Source organism: Triticum urartu, chromosome 7 (genome assembly GCF_003073215.2).
Source record: "Triticum urartu cultivar G1812 chromosome 7, Tu2.1, whole genome shotgun sequence".
NCBI classification, from domain to species: Eukaryota; Viridiplantae; Streptophyta; class Magnoliopsida; order Poales; family Poaceae; genus Triticum; species Triticum urartu.
The window spans coordinates 81,660,757-81,672,664 of record NC_053028.1 but is presented as its reverse complement, the minus strand read 5'-3'; the positions used below and the strand labels follow the sequence as shown (position 1 = coordinate 81,672,664).

The 11,908-nt window shown below is 41.9% G+C and overlaps 1 protein-coding gene across 1 annotated transcript; it reads left to right on the top strand.

The window, feature by feature from the left end:
• The first annotated feature begins 2,618 nt into the window (after positions 1-2,618).
• LOC125522974 lies at positions 2,619-10,964 on the top strand. The gene is made up of 26 exons (XM_048688018.1): positions 2,619-2,832; positions 2,932-3,180; positions 4,069-4,149; positions 4,243-4,380; positions 4,562-4,722; positions 5,011-5,138; positions 5,268-5,359; positions 5,477-5,528; positions 5,618-5,678; positions 5,865-6,019; positions 6,112-6,173; positions 6,257-6,421; positions 7,018-7,086; positions 7,176-7,274; positions 7,447-7,536; positions 7,958-8,033; positions 8,136-8,226; positions 8,324-8,393; positions 8,480-8,659; positions 9,050-9,172; positions 9,274-9,357; positions 9,448-9,632; positions 9,722-9,860; positions 9,955-10,014; positions 10,119-10,223; positions 10,331-10,964. The coding sequence occupies exons 1-26, from the start codon at positions 2,710-2,712 to the stop codon at positions 10,451-10,453; spliced, it is 2,961 nt and encodes a 986-aa protein (XP_048543975.1). The 5' UTR covers positions 2,619-2,709; the 3' UTR covers positions 10,454-10,964.
• The last annotated feature ends 944 nt before the right edge of the window (positions 10,965-11,908 follow it).

Here is an 11,908-nt window from a genome sequence, read left to right as displayed (position 1 = left end):
ATCAAGTATATCTCAGGATTATGTCTCAAAGGCCGTGTGTGGATCATGACTAAAGACAAATGCATATAACTCAAGATTGGAGATACAAGACAATAGTGTTGGCTTTGTTTACAGTTTGTTCTTGAGTATAGGGATCCCGCACTATTAAGAGGGGGTCGATGGATCTAGTGAAAGATTTGCTCAAAACCCACAACTCCATTTTTCACCAGACGTCCGATATGTTACGGACGTCCGATCCCTTTCAGCTGTCCGAACGTCTGGCTCTCGTCGGTCGTCCGGTGTTTCTTCACAGAACAATATTCACGGATGTCCGAGCTTCTCCGGACGTCCGACACTTTCTCAACAGAACAATTTTTACGGATATCCGGTCTTCTACGGTCGTCCGGTCACCGGACGACCGAAACGGTCCGGACGTCCATTAGCTATATGCTGATTCGTGGCTTGTGTTTCTCCAGCGACCAGACGACCGACGTCTGTCGGACGTCCGGGCCTATCTATGCCACCGGACGTCCGGTCCTGTCCGGACGTCCGACGCCTCCTGTGCACTTGAGTTGCTCAAACGGTTACTTTTCCACCTCCACTATATATAGCCTTCTCCCCACGGGATAAGGTTGACCATTCACTTTGAGCTTGCTAAGAACACATTTCACTCACTCTCTCACTCTTCCACACCAAATCTTAGATCCCCAAGGGATTTGAGAGCACTTGAGAGAAGTTGTCCGATCAAGTGATAGATCCACTCCTTCCCCACCTTTGCACCAAAGGAATTTGTGATTTGAGCAAGTCTTGAGCTTTTTCTCCATCGTTCTTGTTACTCTTGGAGGTTGGAGACTCCTAGGCGGTAGGAGTCATTCGGAGAGGAATCAACCATTGTGATTACCCCCAGAAAGTTTGTGAGGGTTCGGAGACCACCTCAAGGTCTACCACTAGTGGTTGAGAAACGCCTTCGTGGTGTTGTCTCAAAGGGATAATAGGGTGAGCCTTCGTGGCGTTGGTGTGCCTTTGTGGTAAGATCCACCTCTCTAATGGTGACGTAGCTTCCCTCCAAGGAAGTGAACATCGGCATACATCCTCGTCTCCCGGAGTTGCGGTTATTCCTAACCCTAACTCTCTACTTGTGGTTACTTGTCTCTTAGCACTCACTTGTATCATATTGTGCTTGCTTACTTACATACTTGTGCTACTTGTTTATCCTGCTTAGCTCTTAGTACTACACTTGCAATTGTTAGGCTTATCTTCATATTCCACATTATTGCCTAAAATTGCTAAGTAATAATTAAAATTTGTAATTGTACCTATTCACCCCCCCCCCCTCTAGGTCCATCTCGATCCTTTCCACGACATGCACGTTGTGTTGGTGGGTGTCCTAGGATCGATATTAGGCAAATGCTACCAGAGGTGCTAGCTTTGCATAGTGCCGGTCCGGAGCGTTACATGTTGTTGATGTTAAAGGTGGTCGGGATCAAACTAGAAATGGATTTGATGCTGATCAATGCTAACTTGAGGCTTTTGATCATCCTGAGGTGCTCTGGTATGGCACCTAAGAGGCAGGATTGACATTAAATAGGCATTGTAGTTCTTGCTGCCAGAAATTGGGGTTTGCCAGAAGCGCCCCCTCTCCCCCCCCCCCCCCCCCCCCACCCACAGTTGAATAGGTTGATCTTAGTGTTTTCATTGATGTTGAGATATATATTTAGTTCCTCTAGTGCATTGAGTTTGCAGACACTTGTCGGCAAGCTAACAACAATTCCTAAGCCCGCAAGCTTGATTATTGTGACACAACCAATTCGATCATAGGAAATGTCACTCCACCCACGTGGCTCTGTGTCATTGTGTTAGTAGTAGGAGTAATTGTCATCCTTGAATAGGTTGCCATGCAGGTCCTCAAGAACCTCTCGATCATCCAATTGGATGCTTGAGCTGGCCGACATGAAAACACGCATAGCCACAATAAAGAAAATAAAGCAATTAGGATTAGGAGGAAGGGCAATGGACCCCTCCCCCGACCATACCTTAGGTCGGAGACTCTGCCCCCTGATCATACGTTAGACCAGGGAATTCTGGCCCCCTCCCCCTCATGAACTATATTATTTTAATACTTATTTATGTTGAAGTACTTGTTTCTGATAGTCATTATTTGTACATAAATGACATCCGGGTGAAGAAAAACAACTTTCAACTCGAAACAAGCTCATAATCTAGTCGGTAACAAAGCAAGACCAAAAATGACTTTTACTTGGTATGTTCTTTGCATGTTTTGTGTGTTCTTCACGTGCTTTGTGCTCTATATCTCCGCGTGATTTAATTCCAGACAAACTTTTGCCGAGTACACATGCTAGAGAACTCGGCAAAAACAGGTTGTCCCTTGTTCCTCTTTTTTTTGCCATGCACCGAGTTTTGACACTCAACAAATCTTTGCTGAGTGCTCGACAAAAAGAACTCAATTACGAACCATTTACCTGACCTCGCCACTTATATAAAGCTTAGTGCGGTGAAATCATGAAATAAATGCGGAGCACAATTATGAACTGAAGTTATCTGAGCTCTCTCCTCGCCTCACCGTTTATATAAAGCCTCCTCCTCGCCGACCCGCCATTTATTTTCTCGCGTAAAAAGAAATACAGTAACAGAAATCCACCGAGAGGAAGGTTTTCCGTTACGGTTGCTTTCCGGAAAGAGAAAGAGCGCCCCTCGTCGCCGGCGACCGCCATGGTGGACACTCCCCGTAGTTCCGCCGACGGCAGCGGACGAGGAAAGGGCGGCAGGAAGCGCGCGCCGTCGTCGTCGCCGCCGCAGCCCCCGTCCCCCGCCTCCCCCATCAAGCGCTCCAAGGTGACTCTGGCCGGGCTGGCCCCTCCAATCCAGCAGCGCGAGAATTCGGTGTCAGTTTGGACCTTGGACGCCTCGGGTTGACCCGACCTCGCTTCGCAGGCGGGCGCGACGGGGAAGGGGAAGGAGAAGGCGGAGGCGGACAAACCCCAGGAGAAGGCGCCCGTCGCCGCGGCGGCGGCGGCGGAGAAGGCGACGACGAGCTCGAGGCATGCTGTGGAGGAGGAGGTGTGCAAGGCGCTCGCGTCATTGGCCGCGCAGGACAGGCTGGCTGCGGCGGCGACGGGGTCGCAAGCGAGGCAGCCGCCGAACCCGGGGCCGTGGGCGAGGCTGCTGTCACAGTTCTCGGAGGTGCGTGAATTGGGGTTGCTGACTCATTGGTTCTCCATTCTCTTCAAGATTATCGTCATGACTCCATTTTAGAGCTCGTTGGGGGCGAATGCTCTGTTTCTTGGCGATTCTTGGCCTTCATTTTAGAGCTCGCCTGCGTTCATTCTTGATGCTGTCTGGCTGCAGATATCTAATCTAGCATCTGCTGGTCTTCAAGAATCAAGATTTCCCCCCTTTTCTTAGACCAAGTTACAAGATTTCCCCTGGTCTTGATGATTGCAGTTCAGTTTTGTAGGCATTGTTCATGTAGGAATTTTTCTTGCGGGTGTTAAAAGTTGTTGGTGTCTGAATTTGTTGGGGAATATCAACGACCATCATGCCTGATTCAGAATTAACCAACCACTCACAGAAAGGTCAAGTGTTAGTCAACTCGTGGTGAAATGAAAATTTTCTTAGCTTGAAGATGCAACTTAGAGTTGCATTGCAGGCCGTTTTGTCTAGTCTTGCAAATTTTGTTCTCAACACCTCGGTGAGAATTTCAGCATCTCAAACGTGAAATGCATCACAGAAATGTGAAATGTGACATGCATTACAGAAATGTGAATTTCAGCATCTCAAATGTGAAATGCATTACAGAAATATGAAATGCATTACAGAAATGTGAGTTTCAGCATCACAAATGTGAAATACATTACAGAAATGTGAAATGCGTTACAGAATTGTGAATTTCAGCATCTCAAATGTGAAATACATTACAGAAATGTGAAATGCATTACAGAAATGTGAAATGCATTGGTTTGTTCTTAACTGTTGACTCTAGTGCATTCCTTCTTTATTATCATTTGTGCGTGTTCGTGAATCACCTTAATCACTGCCTGATAGATACCAACCATCACTACCTGATTGCAGACTCCTCATCTCACCATCAGTAACCGTCTATGTGCTATCGGTTTCAATAGCGTGACTCTATGCATGTTGCGGCACCTTGAGGTACATACTGTTAACCTTGCTATCGTTCCTTGCTTTGTTGACTATTCGACTTTTTTTGCGTAAACATTGTGCTGCTTTGCTTTGTTCTTCCAGGAATCGGGCCAGTGTCTATTAGAAGTCACAGGAGAACCGGGGTGGGTTCAAGTAAATCGTAGGAACATCATCAAGGGCACCACAACTCCCCTTGCCGATGGGGATGAAGTTATCATTTCACATTACAAGAATGCCTACGTATCCATTTCTTATCATGTTTTGTTGCTACACTGTACTTTACCCCTGTCTGTCCTCTGTTATCATTTCCATATATTCCATTGATTATATGCTACTCCGACAATGATAAGTAAAAGCTGCCAGATTTGTTAGTTTGACTATTCTCTGAAATCAAGGGGAGTTAGCCTTAACCTTCTACCAGATTTTCCAGTATCTTTTAAATGGCAATGAAGCGCCGATCTCTGTATCAGCTGGAGAGAATAACCAGAGGGTATCTCAAACTTTTACGGATGGATTAAAACGAGGAATTCTTTGTCCAGATGCTATTCAAGTTACTCTTGAGAATTTCCCCTACTATCTTAGGTAACTAATATGCTACTTGTGTTTAGCTCATTTGTTTCAACAGCTATCCGTTACTTAAACACTTTTCTCTGCATGCTATGCCATGTGAATGAAACATTTTGCACTATTCTGTTTATTTGCATCCCTCAAAGCTGAGGGCAAAGCAAAGTCTCCCTTTTCTGTATACTTTTGGTGTTCAAGTTGTTTAGCTTATATATATTTAGGCAAAGAAAATTGTTTACAAAAATGTTTGTTTGAATCATCTTTCCTCTCATTATTCATCAAACCATCTTTCCTTTTTTTATGCAGTGAGAATACAAAGAGCAAACTCTTGACAACTGCATCCATACACATGGAACACAGGGGGAAAAGGTTCATCAGAAGTTTATGGGGAATTTCATCTCTAAACCAGCGAATTATGTTATCTAGTTCATCTGGTATTTTTCAGCATTTCTCTTCTCCGTTTTTGATATTTACTAAGGTCACAGGACCAGGAGGTGGCATTTTTCTAATCATTGCTTGTCCAGGGAGTAGTTAACTATATTTGCACAAATATGCTTTTCTAGGGACCGAAATTTATCAGGAAAAAATTGTAAAGGCCCTTGCAAAGAAGTTTGGTGCCAGACTTCTCATTGTTGATTCTCTTCTGCTTCCTTCTGTAAGTTATCTATGAGTTTCCATTTCAATATCAATCCAAACATAGTAACTAAGCAACTTGTACTCTGTGAATGCCGAAGCAATTTATGCATTATCTGAGAAATAAAATTATGTTCAGGCCAGATGTACCAAGGTTCCAGAATCGCCCAATGGTGTAACTTTTGGAAAAGGTTTTGGTACCCTTTTTTTATATTGTTTATCAGCTTAAATGTTACCATAATCTTTACTGAAGCCTTTATATATACTCTTTGTTGTGCAGGGAGTAGGGTAAAGTATATTGGCCCAATTACAAAACCTCCCTTTCACACATTTATGCACAGGTAGCTTTGTAGCCTTGTATTTCTGTTTCACTTTGACATAATATTTGTGCATCCTAGATCTCCTTTGTTCTTTGTGCTTTTTGGTCATATTTGTTACATGAGTATGTTAGCCCTGCTCATCGCATGATTATGTTAGCAAGATAATTTCCTTTCGAATTTTACATTGTAAATTTGGCTTATTCGCAGGGGGCCAACTAATGGTTATCGGGGCAGAGTGATGCTTGCCTTCGAAAACAATGTCGGTAGTTTCCATAAAGTTGGAGTTAGATTTGACAAGCCGATTCCGGGTGGTAATGATCTTGGGGGTTTGTGCGACAAAGATCATGGCTTCTTTTGCCCTGGTTAGTGTGAACTTGATGTGCAATGGTCATTTTGGTTGCCTACTGATGCTCTTCTGATCTGATTTGTGATTAACTGTTTGACATTTCTCTAGTTAATGAACTTCTCCCAAGCTCTTCTAGTGATAAACAATTTGGTATAGACGAGTTAAATCAGGTACCTACTGTTTTGGGTGATCATATTTATGTGAAATTTAACCTTCTATAGCCTGCAACAACATTGTTTCCATTGCCTTTCAGGTCATTTCGGAAGAAAGCCAAAGTAGCACTTTGATTGTGTTCGTTAAGGATTTAGAGAGAACGCTGACCAGAAGTCCAGAATCACATGAATCACTAGGGAAGGAACTTCCACCTGGGGTTCTAATAATTGCTTCTTACACTTGGGCAACCAGCCAGATAGATAAGGTATACTACACAGTCCCCTTTAGGAAGTAAATTGAAATTTAGCACAAGGATTAAGATGCCGTGATATCGGGTGTTTTTTAGGTAGGGAAGATTGATTAGATAGGTTGACACATTTATAGATAAGGTATAGTACTACACAGCAGTCCATTACATTTGGTGTTCTGCTAAAGCACAAGGTTTTTTAGGTAGAATAGGAAAGATTGCTCAGATAGGTTGGCACACCTATATTTTCAAAACGATCGGAACAGGGGTGAGTGAAACGTAGGATAGCCGAGATCACTAGGCTAGCTCAACTCTCAAGGACAAACACCTAAGACAAATCTTTTTGTCACATGAGACTAAACCTAAGACAACTCTTTTTAATATTTCACTAGCTAATATGTGGTTTGAGTAACATTTTGGCACATGAGACTAAACCTAAGACAACTCTTGCCACCGGAGGATTCTGAATTCACTAGTTAACATGCAGCAAATATTCATTCCCCTCGGCTTCTCTCTTCTTGTCAGCTTTGTATCGTTCTGTTGAATATATTTAACACTGTTTTTTTGTACTTATTTTTTATCTTCGAGATTGCTGACGCTGGTCTATTTTATAGTCACCTCCAAAAGGATTATCTTTTCCGGCGCTTGGTAATGACGCCCAGGCCCTTATTAACTCTTTATTGGTAAAAATTAATACTTATTTATATTAGAGTTTGTAGGCATGGTGTAGAATGTTTGGGAGCTACTCTAACGAATGCTATGAAAAATGCAGGGCTCTTCTGGAAGTAAATTGCAAGAAAGAAACAATGATTACTCAATAAAGCATCTAACTAAGCTTTTCCCTAACAGAATTTACATTGAACCTCCGAAGGTAATGTCACGGTTTTATCTGGTTTCCCATATAAACCGGCTCCATTTCTTTGAATAGAGATCAACATACAGGCGGGACTCCTCCCCCCTGGTGACATATTCAAAAAACTTCTGTTAACCATTAGCTTGCAGATGGTACTTTGTCTAATCTAGAGATTCGTGTTTTTTCTTAGGACAAAGCACAGCTATCATATTTGAACCAACAAATAAGACTTGATGCCGAAAGCCTTAGAGCTAAAGCCAATGTTCTTAGTATTCGCAAGGTAAGCTGCAACAAGGAGTCTCTGCAGAAGGTGACAGGAATTTTTTTGTGCGACCCTGGAAGTACATGTATAGCAGTGTTTGATCGAGAAAACTTAATTGCATGGTTTCATTTCTAACTTGCTATATGATTGAAATGTGAACTTATATAGTTATATGTATAGCGCTCCTTGCACAAAAGCAATTCTGAAAAGAATTTTATGGTGCTCTACTTGACTATATATTGCTTTTATTGATTTACATGTTTTATGCCCTTCAAGTAGTATTCCCTTGCAATCAATCAATGTATCAAAAGAAAGCACCTATAGAGGTGGAACAACAATTGCTAGAATGGTAGCATTTGGTACCTTCGATTATTAATGAACTTCGGTAGTGATACTTTGGATAATTATTATATGATTCTTACATTGTTTTATAATGCAGTTTCTGACCCAATGTGAAATTGAATGCCACGACGTTGAAGAATTACCAATTACGGACCGACTACTGACTCATGACGGTAAGTTGGTTCTTCCATTGTCAGTCATGGACCAACTGTTAGTATTTTATTTTCAATTCTATAGACATGTTTACTGAAAACTTATGATTTTCCCATTTTCAGATGTGGATAAGGTTATTGGTTATGGGATTTCTTATCACCTTGAGCACGATAAACCCAATATGGATGCCAAACCTGTACTTTCAACAGAAAGGTAAATAGACGATGCTAATGTCCTATGAGTATTACATATCAAAATAAACTTGAATTAGGTGTTTTTGTGGAATACCAAGTTAGCTTTGTGGTTACAGTCTGAAGCACGGACTCGAACGTATACAGCGCGAGAGCATGGCCAGTAGTAGCTCAAAGAAAGCACTGAAGGTGTCCTCCGCCCCTATATCTAGCGAGCTATTTAAAAGTCTAAGATGCTTAAATTCATCTAGGTTTTTATTTTATTTTATTTTCAGGACGTGGTCACAGAGAATGAGTTTGAGAGAAGCCTTCTGTCGAATGTTATTGCACCCCATGAAATTGGAGTAACCTTTGACGATATCGGAGCCCTGGAGTGTGTAAAAGACACGTTAAAGGAATTGATTATAACTCCTCTAAAAAGACCTGAATTGTTCAGCAAAGGGCAGCTATTAAAGGTACTCGGTCATGTACATTCAGCTAAGGGCAGCTCTCTTAATGGATAGGCCGTACAACAATTTTAAAATTATAAATCCGGTTGCCTTCCAACATGATTAATATCTATGGTTACTTTATTGGCCAAAAAAAGATATGCAGAATTTTAATTATTTGCTCACCAATATAACTGCAGTAACTAGCAGTTAGCTAGGATGCTTGATGTAAAGACTCAGGGTTCTGTTGCTGTGGCATTGTTTTTTAAATAATCAGAACTGTGCTTGCCATTTTTTATATTGGGAAATGGGGAGATAAAAGAAGTATATGTACATCTAGCTGGATAGTGTTTTACATGAAAAATAAATTTGTGAAGGTTAATGAGTCACTGCATTGAATCCCTTTCATGTTGGCAGCCTGCGAAGGGAATATTGCTCTTTGGACCTCCCGGCACCGGTAAAACAATGCTCGCAAAAGCAGTAGCCACAGAATCAGGTGCAAGCTTTATGAACGTATCCATGTCAAGCATCACGCCAAAGGTATGTTAGTTGAATCAAAATAACAAATTGGCTGCCCCTGCTCTTGTGTGCGCTTTCCGGCCTGTTAAAGCTGGTGCGTTTTTCTTTCGTCTTGTTTTCAGTGGTTTGGGGAAGGAGAGAAATATGTAAAGGCCATTTTCTCTTTGGCAAGTAAACTATCTCCTGCTGTAATATTCCTTGATGAGGTGAGCAATCAAGTCTATAATAATCATTTTCTTTTATGCATGGTTTATTAATTATGCTCACATCCTCTTCTGTATTTCTTTCTTTCACAGGTTGACAGCATGCTAGGAAAGAGACAAAATCGAGAAGAGCCAGAAACCACGCGAAGGATGAAAAATGAATTTATGGTGAATTGGGAGGGGTTGCTTACTAAAGATGACGAACGTGTAGTGGTTCTTGCAGCCACCAACAGGCCCTATGATCTTGATGAGGCGGTCATTAGAAGGTTACCTCGCAGGTAGCATCTATCTCCCTATACTACTTGACAAATCTTGGTGTCCTCATTAGCTCTTAATTATTAGGCACTGATCTGACCGGTGTTGGCAGATTAATGGTGAACCTTCCTAATGCGCCGAATAGAGAGAGGATTTTGAAGCTGATACTGTCCAAAGAAGCGTTGGCAGAAGATGTGAGTCTTGAGTCAGTTGCCAATATGACTGATGGATATTCAGGAAGTGACTTGAAGGTATGTTGATGTTGGTGATGGTCTGACTCTCTTATGCTCTTCAGCAATGAGTACCACCGCACCGAATTCTCATTGACATTCCCCTTTCCCCCAGAATCTCTGTGTAACAGCAGCAGGGCGGCCCATTCGCGATCTCCTAGAGAGAGAAATAAAGGTGTGCATGTAAACCCAAACCCCCCCTCTGTGGCCCCCCCGCGCGCACACACACTCACACACCGGTGTGGCTGAATTATTCATACTGGTTTTGCTTTTGTACAGGAGAAGAGTGTAGCGATTGCCGAAGGTAGGCCTGAGCCTGCACTGCTTACAGCTGACGACATCCGGCCTCTTAGAATGGACGATTTCAAATCGGCCCATGATCAGGTGAGGATCAAAGCACTAGTTGTTTGAAAACTTGCTGGCAATAGGTATGTTTGTTACTGCTTGCTTATTGACCATGTGATAACCACGTTGCATGATTTGCTGCATAGGTGTGCGCTAGCGTGCCAGTTGACTCCGAAAACATGAGGGAACTTATTCGGTGGCACGACCAGTATGGCGACGGCGGATCAAGGAGCAAAAGCAAAGAACAGGCCAGCAGCTACTACATATAGTAGCTGTATGTAGGTAGACATATGTAGAGTAGCTATACCAATAGTATACTGCCCTGGAGAGAACAGTCGGGTTTTTCGCTGCTTCCTTGAGGAATGAGGAGCGGCTGCCTCCGACACTCCCACCTACCTAGGTATCTAGGTTGATGATTTGGATCCGGGTCGACAGCTTCTTACGGCGATCTGGATCTGTTCCTTTGGCTATGGATAGGCCTTGTCAAAAAGAAAGAAAAAGAAAAGGGATGCGTTGCTTGCACAGCCTCAAGTTGTACCTAGTTTTGTTCTGTGGCCCGGCAAAATTTTGAGTTGTATATGTAGTCCTTTTGTGGTCCGGCAAATTTTGTTCTACAGTGTCGGGCGATCTGTTCATTCTTGTATTCATTGTGCATGTTAATTCATCCAGCAAAAAAATTGGAGAAACAAATTCATTTCAAGTAGAAAATTGGACTCTTTGTATTCCTGTTCTCATGTAAATAGATTTTGAAAAGCCTGGAGCTGCGTTGCCAAGGTAACATCTGAGCAATTATTTTGAGAATCCTGGAGCTGCATTGTACTGGTTAAGACACTTGTGCAATTATACCTTGAGTAGCATCTACTATATGTAAGAGAGAAAAGCGTTGCAATTATTTCGGCTTTCGATTACACATCTACAGAATCAATCAGTAAAGAAAAGTTAAGGAAACTCATTGAGAAGATGAGCCTAGTTATATATATTTGCGCTAGGTAAATTATATTTGTGTTGCCACTAGCTCGGTGAGACAAACATGACAGCGGCCTCTAAAATGGCATTGCGTCACTTTTGCAGAAACAATTTATAGTAACCTAAAAGCATTTTTTTTGTATAATACAGAACAAACATAAACAATTCAAACTTCATCGAGTCATGGGGCATAATTATAATGGACAAGGTTTTAAATTTGAAATAAAAGACGTATGCATGTTCGGGTCGTAATCGGTGCCAATCCAATTCAGTTGGTGTTCTGTGTGAACCAATCCTTACTTGCAATAACATCACCACCGACGTCACTAACTAGTACTCCCTCCATTCCAAAATAGATAACTCATCTATTTTGGAACGGAGGGAGTAAAACTAATCGTCAGCTCGTGCAACTGCTGGTTAGTTATTTAACATACAAAGATTATAACCCCTTGATAACATATTCACCATTATTTTAGCAAGTTAGTAGTATGCACCGAGCTTGTTCAACAATTTTTTTATTTCATTTGTTATATTATATGATGTGATACTTAAACTATAAAAAAAGCGTAAATGCCAACCAAGTAAGTGCACATGTAAATTTGAACTAAAATCAATATTTTTTTATAAAAAATGAGTACTTAAAAAATAGTACTCCCTCCGTTCACTTTTGTAAGTTGTTTCAGACAACTCAAAATGGGTTGTTTTGCACATTGTCTGAAATATATTCAAGGTCTTATAAAAGTGAACAGAGGGAGTAA